This window comes from Aotus nancymaae, unplaced genomic scaffold (assembly GCF_030222135.1).
Source record: "Aotus nancymaae isolate 86718 unplaced genomic scaffold, 86718_ANA_hifiasm-v0.15.2.pri h1tg000010l, whole genome shotgun sequence".
In the NCBI taxonomy this organism is placed as follows: domain Eukaryota; kingdom Metazoa; phylum Chordata; class Mammalia; order Primates; family Aotidae; genus Aotus; species Aotus nancymaae.
Genome location: NW_026988421.1, coordinates 16739208 through 16757152, shown reverse-complemented (window position 1 = coordinate 16757152; position 17945 = coordinate 16739208). Strand labels below are relative to the sequence as shown.

The 17945-nt window shown below is 36.3% G+C and overlaps 1 protein-coding gene across 3 annotated transcripts in view; it reads right to left on the bottom strand.

Moving 5' to 3' along the window:
- The window catches only part of CCDC186 (coiled-coil domain containing 186), a 56477-nt gene that overhangs the window by 28914 nt on the left and 9618 nt on the right, over positions 1–17945 (bottom strand). For 2 of the 3 annotated variants that reach the window (XM_012448024.3, XM_064373824.1), the window contains exons 2-4: positions 14846–15534; positions 10108–10234; positions 3272–3400 (exon numbers count right to left, since the gene is read on the bottom strand). In XM_012448024.3, the coding sequence (XP_012303447.1) occupies positions 3272–3400; positions 10108–10234; positions 14846–15477 (888 nt within the window). In that variant the 5' untranslated portion in view covers positions 15478–15534. Of the gene's footprint in view, positions 1–3271; positions 3401–10107; positions 10235–13820; positions 15535–17945 lie in introns of those variants that run through there. The other variant, XM_064373825.1, reaches the window with a different exon arrangement.

Genomic DNA, 17945 nt, shown 5'->3' with positions numbered 1-17945 from the left:
AAGGCTAAGCAGGATTCAATAGAATATAAGGGGTGAATCAAGGAAAGGAATTAAAAATAGAGTGAATATCATGTGCAAACACCTAAAAGTATAAAAGAGCATGACACATTTGGGGATATCAAGTTATTTTACAGAGCTTAAATTTGGTGGGTTGGCTGGAGAGGGAAAGTAGTAGTTATTAAAACAGAAAGAGGTATAGATTAGATCCTGAAAGGAAGAACAACTTCTGTCATGGTAATAAGTTAAGGTTTTATTCTGTAGTCAACGTAAAGCCAAAGAAGAATTTATAAATCAGAACCTCTTATTAAATGTGTGCAGCAGCATGGGAGCTTCACTGAAGTTGAGAGATGGGGGACAGAAAATAATAATTAAAAAAAAGACAACTATAACAGATAAGGAGAAATATTATGAGGGTCTTGCCTGGGTGCAAAGGCTCATGCCTATAATCTCAGTACTTTGGGAGGCTGAGGTGAGAAGACTGCTTGAGCCCAGGAGTCCAAGACCAGCCTGGACAACATGGCAAAACCCCATCTGTACCAAAAAAAAAGAAAAAAAAAATTAGCTGGCCATGGTGGTGTGTCCCTGAAGTCCCAGCTATTCAGGAGGGCTAAGGTGGGAGGTCTCTTGAGCCCAGGAGGTTGAGACTGCAGTGAGTCATGATTGTGCCACTGTATGCCAGCCTGGGTGACTGACCCTGTCTCAAAAAAAAAAAAAAAAAAAAAAAGAGGAAAATACTATGAGGGTCTCTACTATAGCAGGGAATGGTGCACCAGGTAACAGCTGTGTTACTCATGTGGTCATGCATAGATCAACTGCAAAGGAATAACCTGGGGTGCCTGTTAGAAGTTTACATTCCTGGATCCTGCTCCAGCTAATGGCAGCACCTACCTCACAGCATCACTGGGAGTATTAAACAAGACAAAACAATAGCTGTTATTTAAACTATTATAGAAAGTCCATTTATGGTACAGATAAAGGAAGAGAGGCCAATTAAGGTCTTTGGATTTACCCACTACAAGATGCTTATGGTTGACTTGGAAAAAGATAAATAAAACATGAACAAAATAATCAATAGCACTCAATAGATAAAATTAACATAAAATGTATGAAGTGTAGCTTCTAGAGGTATGGCAGATAAACCCTCCTCATTCAATACACCAAAAATTTTAGATGAAAAATAACAAACATCTTTTAATATATAGTTGAGCTCACAAGAAAGTATGGTAAGTTTCCAAGGCTAAAAAACCTAAGACAAAGTAGAAATCCAGAATGGTACATTAGGGCTAAAACCTTCACCGCCCTGTGACACTTACTGATATCAGGCCATGGGAGATGTGGGTGGGGGAATCAAGTCCCCAAGAATTTATAATACAGCTACACCTTCTTGTAAGTAGGGTTCAAATTCATTCTACCTATCTAGTCTATGAAGTGAAGAAACCTCAATCTGGAAAATTAAATAGAGGGTCAACGTGTGTGTGCACACATGAACGTGGGTAAACACATCTATTTTTTAACAAAACTCACCGCGACAATAGGTGAAAGATAAACAGGTGTTCATTTTACTAATCTTTCACCTTTTCTACAGGGTTGAAAATTCTCAAAAAGTTGGAGGAAAAGTTAGGGGGTAAAAGGAATGATGCAGATCTATTAATAATTAAATAGATCAGTCTTCCAAAATCTACTTTAATAATATCCACTTTTTAGGATTGTGAAGATCAAACAAGTTAACACTTATAAAGTATTTTGAACATGGCCTTGCACACAGCTAAAACTCAGTGTATTAGCTACTATCATTAGCATCATCTACATTCTTCATCATTAAGGAGAAAATATACATAACAGTGAATGCAGTATATTGGCATTTGTTTTTTAAAAGGCAGGGGAGGAAAAAAGAAATACATACAAGCATCTATGCAACAAACATTTTTGGAAGGATACACAGGAAACTGGCATCAGTAGTTACCTTTACGAAGAGGCAAAATGTTTGGAAGAAGACTTAAAAATATTTGAATTGTTACCATGTATATCAACTACTATTTTATTTTAAATATTAAGCTCCAGAGAGTGTTTTTAAAAAAGAAAGAAAGAAAAGCTCACTAGTTGATTCTAATGATTGGCTGGCTATGTTTGAGCCTGCTAAAACCAGTTACTTCTTAAGCTTGTAGGCTCTCCATTTCCCTTAATTAGTATAGAAAGGTTCAGAACTGACAGTAGGAGATTTAAACATAACATTTCTAATGCAAGTGGTCAGCATGTTTTAAAGAATCATCCAAATAAAGGCTGAGGATATGTTTCCTAAAAGTCCTTCCAGAATGCCATCTACAGTAGCTTCAGAGTAGAAAGGGTGGGATTCATCACATTCAAATAATGTAAAAGCAGTGAGTTAACCCTTTCAGATTCAATTCATTGTGAGGACTAATGGTTAGATACTGTACTAGGTTTTGTGGATATAGCAATGAAGATGACAAAGACCTCATCCTTAAAGAGCTCAGGCAAGTAATAATAAAGCACTGCTTAAAATGACCTCTTCTGAGTTCATCTATACCAACTCAAAAAGATTACCAAGTATATTAAGTAGGGGAAAAAAGGTCACAAAAAAGATGTATAGTAATATTCCAATCAAGCAAGGGGAAAAAACTATGACCATGTATGCATAAGCATGTGTGCACTTGTACATGTACATAACCAAAATACCAATAATTTAGCTATGGAACAAGAAATGGGATATAAAAGGATTGTAGGCAGGGGAAGAAGACATGCAGATTAAAAAGAAATTTCACTTTTTATTCCATACACTTTTTAAATTTATTCATCTGTATGTATTTATAATGGCTTTTTTTCTTTTTTTTGAGACAGAGTCTTTCTCTGTCTCCCAGGCTGGAGCGCAGGGCGTGATCTTGGCTCACTGCAATTTTCGCCTCCCAGGTTCAAGTGATTCTCCTGCCTCAGTCTCCCAAGTAGCTGGGACTACAGGCATGTGCCATCATGTCTGGCTACTTTTTGTACTTTTAGTAGAGATGGGGTTTCACCATGGTAGCCAGGCTGATCTTGAACTCCTGATCTGAGGGAATCCACCTGCCTTGGCCTCCCAAAGTGCTAGGATTACAGGCTTAAGCCACCGCGCTCAGCCTAATGGTCTATTTTGACATAAAAGAATTACCTATTATTAATACAATAGTGATGTCCAAAATAGTCTAACAGTGTTAGCTTATTTTAACAAACAAGAGTCACCAGAGTATCAGGTTAATAATGACAACGATGTGAGAAATACCTGTTCCAACCGTTGGGCCATCTCTTTGTGTAATTGCTGAACTGCATTTTTAGCTGCAACGTCTTGAGCTACTAGTTTGTCTTTGGAAGCTTTAACTTCTTTATTAAGTTCTTCTATTCTTGATTCTAACTGTAAAGAAAATTATTTCCAAATTATTTTTATAGCTATACCAAACAGACCACCAATACCACAAATAAATATAAGCAAAGTAAATAAATGTAAAGAATACAGTGAATATACTTCAGCTATAGAAATAAAAACTTTTAGCAATGTTTCTATATCTCACTGGCATTTAGTAAAAATCTGAAGATTTGGTTAAGGTATCTGGCAACCCCTAGAATATCCACTAAGGAATAACACAGAGGGATACAGTAGTCCCGCCTTATCTGTAGCTTTACTTTCTATGGTTTCAGCAACCTTCAGTCAACTACAGTCCAAAAATATAAATAAAAACTTCCAGAAATAAACAGTTCATAAGTTTTTAATTGCATGCTATTCTGAGTATCGTGATGAAATTTTGTGCTGTCTCACTCAGACTGTGAATCATCCCTTTGTCTAGCATGTCCGCAATGTACATACTACCTGCCAGTTAGTCACTTCGTAGCCATCTCAGTTACCAGACTGACTATGGCAGGACAACAGTGCTTGTGTCAAGCAACCTTTAGCCCGTAATAATAAGTTTACTTATTAGTGGCACCAGAGTACAAGAATAGTGATGTTGGCAATTCACATGTGCCAAAGAGAGGCTGTAAAGTGCTTCTTTTAAGTGAAAAGGTGACTTAATAAGGAAAGAAAAAAATCATATGCTGAGGTTGCTAAGATCTACAGTAAGAATGACTCTTCAATCCATGAAACTGTGAAGAAGAAAAAAGAAATTCATGCCAGTTTTGCTGTCACACCTCAAACTTCAAAAGTTACGGCCACAGTGCATACGTGCTTTGTTAAGATGGAAAAGGCCAGGCAGAGTGGCTCATGCCTGTAACCCCAGAGCTTTGGAAAGCTGAGGGAGAAGTGCCTAGGTCAGGAGTTCAAGACCAGCATGGTCAACACAGCAAGACCCGATCTCTACAAAAAATTTAAAAAATTAGCTGGGCATGGTGATGCATGCCTGTAGTTCCATCTACTCAGGAGGCTGAGGCAAGAAGATTGCTAGAGCCCAGGAGTTTGAGGCTACAGTGAGCTATGTCCCGCCATGGTACTCCATCCTGGTCATCAGAGTGACGAGACATTGTCTCTCTTAAAAAAAAAAAAAGGTGATCGCTTCTCAGCCTTTTGGCTAAGATCAAGTGTAAAAAAAGAAGACAAAAAAGGCATTAATTTGTCAGGAGCAGACATAAACAGAAACATGTTTTGATTAATGGCAATCAGGTTCAGTACTATCGGCAATTTCATGCATCTACTTGGGATCTTGGAATAAATTCCCCTCAGATAAGGGGAAACTACTGTACTGTATAGTAAAAATATCATGAAAGTAATTGAAATGTTATATTAGACAATATTCACTTAATGCAAAAGAAGGCAGTGAAGGAGGAATAGGGGAACAAAAAAAGACATGACACATTGAAAATGAAAGATATAGCAGACATAAATCCCACTGTCAATAATAACATTTAATGAAAGTGGATTTAATAATCATACCAGGCTGGGCATGGTGGCTCACGCCTGTAATCCCAGCACTTTGGGAGGCCAAGGCATGTGGGTCACTTGAGGTCAGGAGTTCAAGACCAGCCTGGCCAACATGGTGAAACCCCGTCTCTACTACAAATACAAAAAAATTAGCCAGATGTGGTGGTTTGCCTATAACCCCAGCTACTCAGGAGGCTGAGGCAGGAGAATCTCTTGAACCTGAGAGGCGGAGGCTGCAGTAAGCCAAGAACATGCCACTGCACTCTAGCCTGGGCGGCTGAGCAAGACTCCATCTCAAAAAAAAAAAAAAAAAATCATACCAAAAGGCAGAAATTAACAGACTAAATTTAAAAAAAACAATATTCAACTACATGTTGTCTATAGAAGGCACTTTATAAAGGTTCAAAATGCAAATAAATTGAAAAGAGTGGGAAAAAACATATCATGCAAACAGCAATCACAAGGAAGGAAGAGTGGTTATACCTACATAAAAAAACAGACTAAAATAAAGAACGTCATCAGAGATAAAGAATATCTCATAAAAATAAAAAAGATCAAGCCATCAGAAAGGGCCAACAGATAAATGTATATACATCTAACAATGTAGCATCGAAATACAGGGGCGAAAACTAACAGAAATAAAAGGGGAAACAGACAAGTCAACAATAGTTAGAGACTTCACTATGCTACTTTCAATAATGAATAGAATTAGGCCGATGATTAACACAGAAATAGGAGACTTAAACGCCACAAAACAATGGAATCTAATACAGCTATACAATAATCCACCCAGGAACAGCAGAATATATGTTTTCATCAGGTACACATGGAATATTCTCCATGTTACAGCATATGCTAGGTTACAAACTTTCATAAATTTAAAAGATTAAAATTATATAAAGTATGTTCTCCAATTATAATAAAATGAAATGAGACCTCAGAAACAGAAAGAAATTTGGGAAATGCATAAATTTGTAAACATTAAACCACATACTCCTAAATAAACACAGAAGAAATTGCAAGGGAAATTAGGAAGTACTAGGTGATTAATGAAAATGAAAACATAATATACCACAACTTAGGGGACACATCTAAAGGAATGTTTAGAGGAAAATTTATAACTTCAAATACCTATATTAAAAAAGAAAGGGGGCCAGGTGCAGTGGCTAACGCCTGTAATCCCAGCACTTTGGGAGGTTGAGGCAGGCGGATCACCTGAGGTCAGGAGTTCGAGACCAGCCTGGCCAACATGGGGAAACCCATCTCTACCAAAAATACAAAAATTATCTGGGTGTGGTGGTGGGCGCCTGTTATCCCAGCTACTTCGGAGGCTGAGGCAGGAGAATTGCTTGAACCCAGGAGGTGGAGGTTGCAGTGAGCTGAGATTATGCCACTGCACTCCAGCTTGGGCAACAAGAGTGAAACTATGTCTGAAAAAAAAAAAAGACAAAAGTGTATCAAATCAATAACCTAAAATTCCCTCTTAAGACACTGGAAAAAGAGCAAACTAAACAACACCAAGAGGAGGAAGAAAATAAGAAATAGAATGGAAATCAATGAAATAAAGAATAGAAAAACAGAGACAAGGCTGGGTGTGGTGGCTCATGCCTATAATCCTAGCATTTTGGGAGGCTGAGGCAGGTGGATCGCTTGAGCTCAGGAGTTCGAGACCGGCCTGAGCAACATAGTGAAACCCTGTCTCCACATAAAAATACAAAAATTAGCTGGATGTGGTGCTGCATGCCTGTAGTTGGAGGCTGAGGTGGGAGGATCATTTGCCTGGTAGGCAGAGATTGCAGTGAGCTGAGATCACGCCACTGCACTCCAACCTGGGTGAAAGAGCCAGATCTTGTCTCAAAAAAAAAAAAGAAAGAAAGAAAAGAAAACCAGAGACAATTAACAAAACCAAAAATTTTGGTCATCTCTGACAAGATGAAGAAAACAGACAAACCTTTAGCTGAGGAAAAAAGAAAGGTGACTTTCATTTTTCCTGACAAACCTTTAGCTGAGGAAAAAAGAATCAAAATGAAAGAGGGACATTACTACTGACCTTAAAGAAATAAAAAGAATTATGAATGAATACTATGAACAACTTAACTTAGAGATGAAATGAACAATTCCTAGGAAGACACAAACTATCAAAATGTCTCAAGAAAAAACAGAAGATCTGAATAGACCTATAACAAGTAGAGACTGAATTAGTAAAATAATAAAAAAAAGAACAACGAAAACCTCTACCCACAAAGAAAAATTCAGGCCCAGATGGCTACAGTTAAAATTCTTTGAAACAATTAAAGAAAAATTAATACCAATTCACAAATTCTTGTTCTTCCCACAAAAAGGAACACTTTCCAACTCATTCTATTAATTCCTAGCTATATACTCAAGAGAAATGAAAGCATATGTACACATAAAAACTAGTATGTGAATGTTCAGAGGCATTACTCATAACAGTCAAATGGCAGAAACAACCCAAATGTCCATCAACTGATAAAGGAATAAACAAAACATTAAATATCTATATAATGGACTACTATTCAATCATAAAAAGAATGAAATACTGATACATGCTATAACTTGATTGAAATCTTAAAAACACTATGTTAAATAAAAGAAGCTAAGATACAAAGGGCTACTTAGTATATAATTCCATTTATATGAAATGTCCAGAATAGGCAAATATGTAGAGACAGAAAGTAGATTACTTAGGGCAAGGCTGAGGGAGTACTGTTGGAGGGAAATAAGGAGCAACTACTAATGTGTGCAGTATTTCTTTCTGGGGTGATAACATGTTCTAAAATTGTGGTGAAGGTTGCACAAGTAAAAGCCACTGAACTGTACACTTAAAACAAGTTAATTGTATCTCAATAAACCAGTTTAAATATACCTAAATCTTACTTTCTAGTACATATATACTAATTTTCCTTATTACAAAATTATCTAGAGCAACACTGGGCAATAGAAATACAAGTCACGTGGAATTTTAACTTTCTAGTAATCATACTTCAAAAAGTAAAAAGAGGTTGGGCATGGTGGCTCACGCCTGTAACCCTAGCACTTTGTGAGGCTGAGGTGGGTGGATCACCCGAGGTCAGGAGTTTGAGGCCAGCCTGGCTAACATAGTGAAACCCTGTTTCTACTAAATATACAAAAATTAGCTGGGTGTGGTGGCGGGTGCTTGTAAACCCAGCTATTTGGGAGGCTGAAGCAGGAGAATCACGTGAAACTGGGAGGTGGAGGTTGCAGTGAGCCGAGATTGTGCCATTGCACTACAGCCTGGGCCACAACAGTGAAATCCCATCTCAAAAATAAAATAAAATAAAATAAACATTAAAAAGAAACAGATGAAATAGTTTACTAAACCCAATATATCCAAAATATTATCATTCTAATATTATCACTCCACATGAAAAAAATGAGCTGTTTTACTTTTTTTATACTAACTCTTCTAAGTTGTGTGTGTATTTTACACTTACAGCACCTCTCAATTTAGGCTAGCTACCTTTGAAGTGCTCAATAGCTATATGCAGCTGGTGGATGCCATATCAAATAGTGCAGATCTAGAGATAAAATTAAGAAAGAAAAGCCTGCTATACTAATTTTCTATTTACAAGTATAAAGTTCTTGACATGCTAGCAAAAGAAAAGTGAATCCAATTTTCTCTTAAAAAAAAAAATCACTAATAAGCTCAAGAAAAGGAAGAGCTCTGGTTCCATTCTATCTGTTCAGTCTGAAGTTTCTGGTCACTGAGTGACCTGACTACCAAAATATGGATTCAGCCTGTTATTGAGGCTCCCTCACACTTTACTATTCTAAGTTTGGTTTACATGTGGGGACCCTAGAGCACATAAACATCAGGATTAAATACGCACAATTTTACCAATTCAGTCACCTTCCAATTATGCATCAAGTGAAAGCTTGTTCTACTAATTGTTTACTGCTACTTTCATTATATAACTTTCTGTGAAAGATGAGACAAAATAAAATACTTTTAAGGCTAGAATGCTTCTAATCCTATCCACAGAAGAAAAAGCACCTCAAAAATAAAGAACAGCTCAGCTTTGCTATTAGTCTGAATATTCACTTTGTTGATTCATACATTAGAGGAGTTCATTTAAAAAACAGAAAGAGCCTGGGTACTGTGGCCCATGCCTGTAATCCCAGCACTCTGGGAGGCCAGGCCAAGGCAGGCGGATCACCCGAGGTCAGGAGTTCAAGACCAGCCTGGCCAACATGGTGAAACTCCATCTCTACTAAAAATACAAAAATTGGCTGGGTGTGGTTGGTGGCGCCTGTAATCCCAGCTACTCAGAAGGCTGAGGCAGAAGAATCACTTGAACTTGGGAGGCAAAGGTTGCAGTGAGCCAAGATTGTGCCACTGCACTCCACCCTGGGTGACAAGAGCAAAACTCTGTCTAAAAGAAAAATAAAAAAATTTAAAAAAGAAAGAAAAGGACAGGCTAGGAAAGCCAGTTAGCCAGATACAATCTAAAGTATGACAGCCAGTCTTCACAATATAGTTTAAAAAAATACTAAGAATGAAACCATACTAAAATATAAACTTAAAAGCATTATCCTAATGCCAGACATAAACTTTTATGTATCTATTGCTTCTTCCCTGTTGGCAAAAAAGTCCAGTTGACTGTCAAATATTTCTGCTTATTTTGAACATAATAGAATATGTTCTACTATATGTAGAACATATAAGAACAAACTTACATAAAAGGAAATAAATCAGGCTATGAGTCCTACTTCGTAAAAGAGAATGCTTTAAATGTCACGCAATTGTCTGTATTTAAAATATGATTTACCTTATAGAACTTCAACTTATACACAATTTTTCAAGAATTTTTTTCTTTTTCTTTTTTGACACAAGGTCTTACTCTGTCACCCAGGCTGGAGTACAGTGGCATGATCTCAGCTCATTGCAGCCTCAATCTCCCGGGCTCAAATGATCCACCCACCTCAGCCTCCTGAGTAGCTGAGTTTATAGGTACATGCCACCATATGCAGCTAATTTTGTAATTTTTGTACAGACAGGGTTTCGCCAGGTTGCCCAGGCTGGTCTCAAATTCCTGGGCTCAAGTAATCTGCCCACTTTGGCCTCCCAAAGTGCTAGGACTACAGGCATGAGCTGCCACAAACAGCTGCCAGGAATGTATTTATTTTATTAATTCAAGTATGGTCTTTGAAGAGTTTTCTCTTTTTACCTGTTTAATTGTGTTCATATGCTGCTTCTCTGTTTCTGTTCTTTTTTTTAGTTCTTCTCTTAAATTGTCTTTTTCTGAACCAATGTCTACGATGAGCTCCTGATGCTTCTTATTTTCTTTAATTAACCTAAATATAAAAAGGGCAGTATATGTAAAACATAATTTGAAATGGAGATAAAATGATATGTGGAATATAATCTGTTTATGGATTAGGGTACAGATATCTATCATTATTAATTATAATGTTAATAAATTAACATTCCTAATTCTTTTATAGTGAAACATAATACTTTGCAAAAGATTCTCCAGCCAATTAGGCTATTAACTTTTCCCTAGAAATATGAATATTTCAAATCAAAATATAATCAGATGAATAAAAAGCATACTCTTCCAAATTTATACCTTTGGGTATCTCAATTATGCACCAATCCTGTCAGCATTATGTTCATACGTGGTTCAAATAAGTGGTTCTCAACCATGGGCAATATTGCTCCTCCAAGAGTTTTTCTGAAGACATTTTCGGTTGTCATAACAGGGGTAGGGGCTGCTACTGGTATCTAGTGGATGGAGGCCAGGGATGCTGCTAAACATCCCACAATGCACAAGACAACTCCACAACAAAGAATCCAGCCCCAAATGGCAATAGTGCTAAAGTTGAAAAGTCTTGCTTCAGATTTTAAAAATATTTAAATGATATTCAAATAGTTATAATGTACAGTCAATATAAAACAGCAAAATAAAACGTAAGCAGTAATTTCATCTTTAATTCCCCTAGAAAAATAGAAATAAAATATCAAAAATTACTTGTAAGGTACTCAGAAATGTAAGATACCGAAGAAAGTTAACAGCAAGTACTCCAGGCCTAACAGCAATAGCTGTAACTTAACACTTACTGCACATTTGTTACTGGCTAAATTTAGCTTTTTTTAATTTAAAAAAGTATGCTATTTCATTTAATATTCAAAATAAGTCTGAAATTACTGCCATCACTTCTGTTTTACAAATTAAAAAAAAAAAAACTAGTTAGGCATGATGGCTCACGCCTATAGTCCCAGGAGAAGCTCTTGATCCCAGGAGTTCCAGGCTGCAGTGAACTACACTGAGCTCCTGCCTGAGTGGCAGAATAAGACCCTTGTCTCTAAAAAAAAATATTAATAGCAAAACAAAACTGAAGCCTAAGACTTGTTCCAGCTCACATAGCCAGTAAGCAGTTGAATTTTGTTTTGGATCCAGGTATAATTCCAAAGCCCCAGGCCTTTCCACTTTCTATTCTGAAGATCACTCATTAACTCAACTAGTGCTTACTCAGCACCTTACTATTTTTTGTGGGAAATATGTCAGCAAATAGTCCCTGCCCTCATGGAACTTACAATCTAAAGGATGAAATAAAAATAAACGCTAGATATGTAATAAAATGTCAGCTGGTGATTAAGTCCTATTAAGAAAAATAAAGGAGAACGAAAAGAGAGTGACTTGAGTTGCAATTTTAGATAAGTAGTCCAGATAGGCCTCTCTGAGAAGGTGACAGTTTAGCCTAGGAATACAGTGAGTAAACAATCATACAAATGTTTAGGAAAAAGGCAAATGCATGCATGTTTATTCAAGCCTTTTCTGGCACAGTGGTTTAGATTATTTACATGAGGCATACTCAGTGTGCTACAGATAACTACTTGAGACATTAAGAGTCCCAGCTATAGTTCACAAGTGAATAACTATGGGAGGGGAAAGTGAAGAGCAGTAAGCACTCAAATTGTTAACTTATGTGCCAAATGCATATTCTGTATACAGACAACTGCTCTTAATTAAGAATTTTGGGCTGGGCACTGTGGTGCATGCCTGTAATCCTGGCATTTTGGGGGCCACAGTAGGTGGATTGCCTAAGCTCAGGAGTTCCAGACTAGCCTGGGCAACATCGTGAAACCCTATCTCTACAACAAAAAAACACAAAAGTATTAGCTGAGCATAGTGGTGTACACCTATAGTCCCAACTACTTGGGAAGTTGAGGTGGGAGGACCACTCGAGCCCAGGAGGTCGAGGCTGCGGTGAGCTGAGATCACACCCACTGTACTCCAGCCTGGGCGAGAGACCAAAACCCTATCTCAAAAAAAAAAAAAGAATTTTGGGCCAGGCGTGGTGGCTCCTGCCTGGAGTAATTCCAGAACTTTGAGAGGCCAAGGCAGGCAAGTCACTTGAGGTCAGGAGTTCAAGACCAGCCTGGCCAACATGGTGAAACCCCGTCTCTACTAAAAATACAAAAATTAGCCAGGTATAGTGGCAGGTGCCTATAGTCTTAGCTACTTGGCAGCCTGAGGTGGGAGAATTGCTTGAACCCGGGAGACAGAGGTTGTAGTGAGCTGAGGTTGTGCTACTGCACTCCAGCCTGTGTAACAGAGTGCGACTTCACCTCAAAAAAAAAAAAAAAAAAAAAAGTATTTTTGGTTGCAACCTTAGACAATAACATTGATGTATTCAAAAATCAAGGAACAGAAATAAAGAGAAGAATGGTGCTTGCCAGGGCACAGCGGGTGAAGGAAAAGAGGAGATGCTGCAAAGCCTACAAACTTTTCAGTTATAAGATGAGTAAGTTCTGGGGCTCTAATATACTTCATGGTGCTAACAGTTAATAATACCATATTGTACACTTAAAATTTGTTTAAGACAGTAGATCTTAAATGTTCTCAACGTGTGCACACACACACGTAACTGAAATGACAGATGTGTTAACTAACTTGATTGTGGTAATCATTTCACAATGTAAATCAAATATATTTCAATACAGCTGGGGAAGAAAGGAAAATGGGGGAAGAGAAGTATAAACAAAGGTATTTGGAAATAGATGCATTCAAGAAAATTTCAAAGAAACTGAAAGGTAATTTCCTTCATAGAAAATTAAATGAAGGAAAAAGAAAAAAATCTAGTTGTTCTAGAGCTGACGTGAATCACAAAGCATTTTGTTTGGAATTGAAAACATTACGTATATAACCAAAGATTAACCTCGATTTAAAATAACATCTGACATTTGTATAATGCCCTAAGGTCCACAAACAGTTCCATCAGGTAAGTATTGTCACCCTCAGGTGAAAACTTTTTCAAAGAAGTTGACTTGGCCAACAAAACAGAGCGGGCAAATGTCAATGGGTATCTTCCAAACACCAGACATCAGAATTATGATTATTCTACTCATAAGAATAATCATATTCACAGGATGAAGTAAAAAAGAGAAATCCATTTTCTACTGTATTCCTAATATTTTTAGATAAATTTAACAACTTGTAACTGGTTCATTTCTAATAACCATATTTTAAAAAGCTCCTGAAGCCCTACTAACAAAGCTCAGATTTTAACTTTGCATTTGTTAGCATGTGACCTTGAACAAGTTACTTTCTCTATGTTTCAGGTAACTGATCTGTACAATGGGGATGATAACAGTATATGCCACAGAGAGTTCTTGTGAAGAATCCATGAACTAATACATGTAATATACCAGGCACATAATTATCAACATATACATGTTTGCTGCTATTACTATTAAATGTATAACATCTGATAACTTATAAGGGAGGTATGAAAGTGGTAAGAGTCTAGATCTAAGAAAAGTGAGGAAGAGGCATCAGAGAGAATCTCAAGAGGAAGGCCTAAAAGAACAGGTAGAGGCTACAGGAAAACGAGAAAGCTACCCTATAAAATGCAAGAATAGCAGCAGCACTGATGGTTCAAGTACAAAAGCATATAGTTTATTCACATAATATAGCATTTAAGTAAGGATATGAGTAGTAATAGCAGGTATTTGTTTTGGGGTTGTATTAAGAAGGGCCTTGGAGTCTTGAAAAGATACTTGCAAACCCAAGTTCACAGCAGCATTATTAATAGCCAAAAAACAGAAGGAACCTGGACGTCCATTAATGGATAAACAAAATGTGGTATATACATACAAAGGAATATTACTCAGCCTTAAAAAGGAATGAAATTCTGACATGTTACAACATGGGTAAATGAGGACATTAGGCCAAGTGAAGTAGGCCAGTTATGAAATGACAAGTATATGACTTCACCTTCATGAAGTATCATAGTCAAACTTAGAAAGTAGAATGGTGGTTGCCAGAGGCTGAGGGCAAGTGGAAATAGTGCTGTTGTTTAACAGATACAGTTTTTCAGATTTGCAAAGTGAAAAAGTTCTGCAGATTAGTTGTCCAACAGTGTGAATATATAACAACACTACTGAAATGTACACTTAAAAATGGTTAAGATGGTAAATTTTAAACTATCATGAAAACAGAACCTCACAAATCCAAAAGAAGTCTAAAAATATATTCTTATTTACTGAACGATAATCAATTCTTCTGTTCTCTAAATTTTAATTTTTTTAAACCAATGAATTTAGAATGAAGATTTTAAGAAAAAGTTGGAATTTTATGACTTGTCATTTCCTTTTCAGTTTCTCTTAGTTTTGACAATATTATACTTTCACATTCTTTCAAAAGTGAAAAATCTGAGTTGCATATAAAAATTTCTAGCACTTAATACATTTATACTATTTAATATATTACTTTAAACTTAGATATTAGAAAAACTCGACATTTGCTTACATATTCAGTAACTACACATTTACTGTTCAACTACTATGTGCATGATTCTAATGTGGAAATAAAAATGGACAAGATGATATTTTCTTTTAGAGAATTCTAGCTTAATTCCCTATGGGGGGGAAAAAATAACCTAAAGGTATAAAAAACTTACTTTTTTATGGTATGTTCCTGCTGCAAATATTTGTCTTGCACACACTTTTCAAACAGAACTAATGCATGTTCTCCTTTATTCATTCCATTTGGTACTTGATGTTCTGCAAACTCTGTAGATAAGAGCTCAGATTCTATTTCTTCCAGCAAATCCTCTGATGTTGAAACACTCTTTATTGTTGAAATAAGTTTCTTGGTGCAGTCTGTATCATACGGACTTTCTGAATAAGTCTTTTCATTAGCTGATTCTGGAAATGTAGATGACCTTAATTCCACCAATATTTGTGTTACTTTCTGTTCTGTTTCATTTGTTTTTGAAACTTGTTTAGCAAAATTTCCTCTAGGAAAACTGGATATTTGTTCAGAATTTTCTGGGCCTATGTCTGTTCTGGCATAAGAATCCTCACCTCCACCATGATCTGGAATATAAATTTCCTGGGCTTCAATTGGATTGTTACGCTCATTAGGTTGACATAAAGTTTTATCAAAGTTTAGTGACAATAGTTTGCACTGATTTTCTAATTTGCTCCTTTCATCTCCAGAAAACAAATGGCATGAGTCTTCCTTTAATGCAGATGTTTTCCCAACATTCTTATCAGAGGAAGTAGAGGCTATGTGGTCTGTCTCTGACATGCTGACTGGCACCAATTCACTTTGTACTTCAAATCTGCTCCTGATCTTCGTTTACATCTAAGAAATTGAAACACTGAAATTAAAAACCACTTTAAACCAAAACCCCATACAACTCCCATATTGCACATACTCTGTGATGTGGAATAACTAACACCACAAATTTTATCACTAATAATTCCTTTAAAAGCCTTTCCTTGAGAAAAAAAGAAAAAGGACTAGGACAGCTAACCCAAGTTGGCTAGCTACAAGCAGTTGGGCCACTGCAAAGTCTCACTGTCTTTCCTTCTTCATTTCAGTCAAACAACTTCATTAATTAATTTAAATTGTAGTCTGGCATTGTCCAATCCTCCCCATAAGATGTTAGGTAAGGAATAACACTAACAACTAGAAGATTAGTGCTAAAGAATGCTTAGATTTCTTCAGCTCTGTAAAGAAAAAAGATTACCTCATAAATCTGTAAGAAAATACTGGAGAAATAAGACACCAATAAAAGCATTAGAAGAGAAATCACAAACCAAGATAACAAAACAATGCACATTAATGAAGATAAAAATTTACTAAGAAGGAAAGCTAAATAACAAGACACAACTATCCATAGCCCAGAGATCTAGATTTGAGCTATAATGAAGTCAGGGTGTAAAGGATCCCTGGTAGAAATTAGTTTTTCATCCAGGCAGGAATCCAGGAAGTATCATTTCAAACATTCTCATCAAGAAAGAAACAATGTTCAGTGCAAGTAAAATGAAGCCTATCACTGCCTAGGTCAATAAAAGCAACTTTAAAAAATTAACTTGATGAAGTTAGATATATTTTTATACTGTTTATGGAGGTTACTATTCTAGCCATTTTATGAAAATTAGTCATCTTCAATTATCCTAAAACATATAATTATAAAATATTTCAGCAATCTTGATAAAAAAAAATTGTTGACTTCTTTTGTCAGGTATCAACAAAGCATGTACAAGGTAACGAGTTACTGAAATCATGTGAGGTTAAAAAGTGGGCAGATCATAGTTTTGACAGAAATGACAGAGAAATAATTCCAGATGAGAGATATACTAATGGAAAATATCTCTAGTTTATACTAGAGATATAAACTAATGGAAAACCAATGGAGAGATATACTAAATTTTTAAATAACAAAAACATGCATGTTTACATCAGGCTGGGATAAAGGTGGTTATCAGAGGATGATGAAAAGAGAAACTGGTCAGGTAGAATCCTCAGAATACTAAGCAGGAGTGAATTTTGTTAAGAACAAATCATAATAAATCACAGTAGACTTGTATACTTAATTATAATGCAGAGTTTCTAGTACATATTGTGTTCTCAAATATTTGTTCAATTAAACCCTGCAAGCACAGAAATGGTAACACCAGTATTTGAGAAACATTATTCTAGGAATGTCGAAAATGGGAGGAATAAGTGTAAGAAAGGAAAAGCAGACCAGCTTGTTTGTTAAACATGCTAATTTTTAGTTTAGACTGCCTTCTGGGGCATCAACTGATACAGCCATTGGCCTCAATACTCTACCTGTGTATAAATATATTTCCAAACAACCAAATTATCGTTATCTTGCTGCAGATATTTTATAATCAACCCAAGGCCCACACTAGTATTAAAGGCTTGGTTTAGACAATACAAGTAAGTGAAGTAAATAAAAGACCTTGTAAGTACTCTGTATTCCAAAATCTAAGATAAAGTAAAATAATTCTCAAACAGAGGCACTGCCACCTACATTACCTCACACAAAGTAACTCACTTTAAGATATAACTGGTCAATGTTTTGCTGTTGAATTTAAAATCTTATCAATCTAGAAATCAATCTAAAAATGAAGTGGTTTTAAACACTGTAACTAGTCAAGGCTATACGAACAGAAACTGAACCCCAGAGCTGACCAAAATGTAACGGGTAGCAGGTAAAGAATCTAGTTAAAGGAGAGTAAGACTTTAAAGGTGTTGTGACACCCCAGCATAAAACAAGTGGGGAGAAATTTTATCAACAACTTTATGGTTCCTGTCTGTGTGCCATGATTTGTCAACAGAAAAACACTAAGCAAACACTGCATTACCAACCTCTCCCCCAGCTGTTACATTCCCCAGGATTCAGTTCCCAAGTCTTTTTCCTTCTTAGAATTCATCCACTTAGATAACTTGAAGCAATGTGATGCCTACATAATTATTTTCAGTTCTGTATCTTGAGTTACAGATATTAAAATTATCTGTGTCTCCTCTTCCTCACCATGTCTTTGTATTAAAATCTCCAGCAAAATACAGGCATTTCCACTGGAGGTTCTACCATAACCTCGAACTCAAAATAGCCAAATTTAAAATCATAATTATAACTCCTATAATTGAGTAACCCCAGTTAATCTCTTCTATTCTGTCAATGATCATTTTATTTAGTCATCTACTTCTTCCTCTCTCTTTTGTCCTTAAATTCTTTCGAGAATTTCATGATTCCTGCA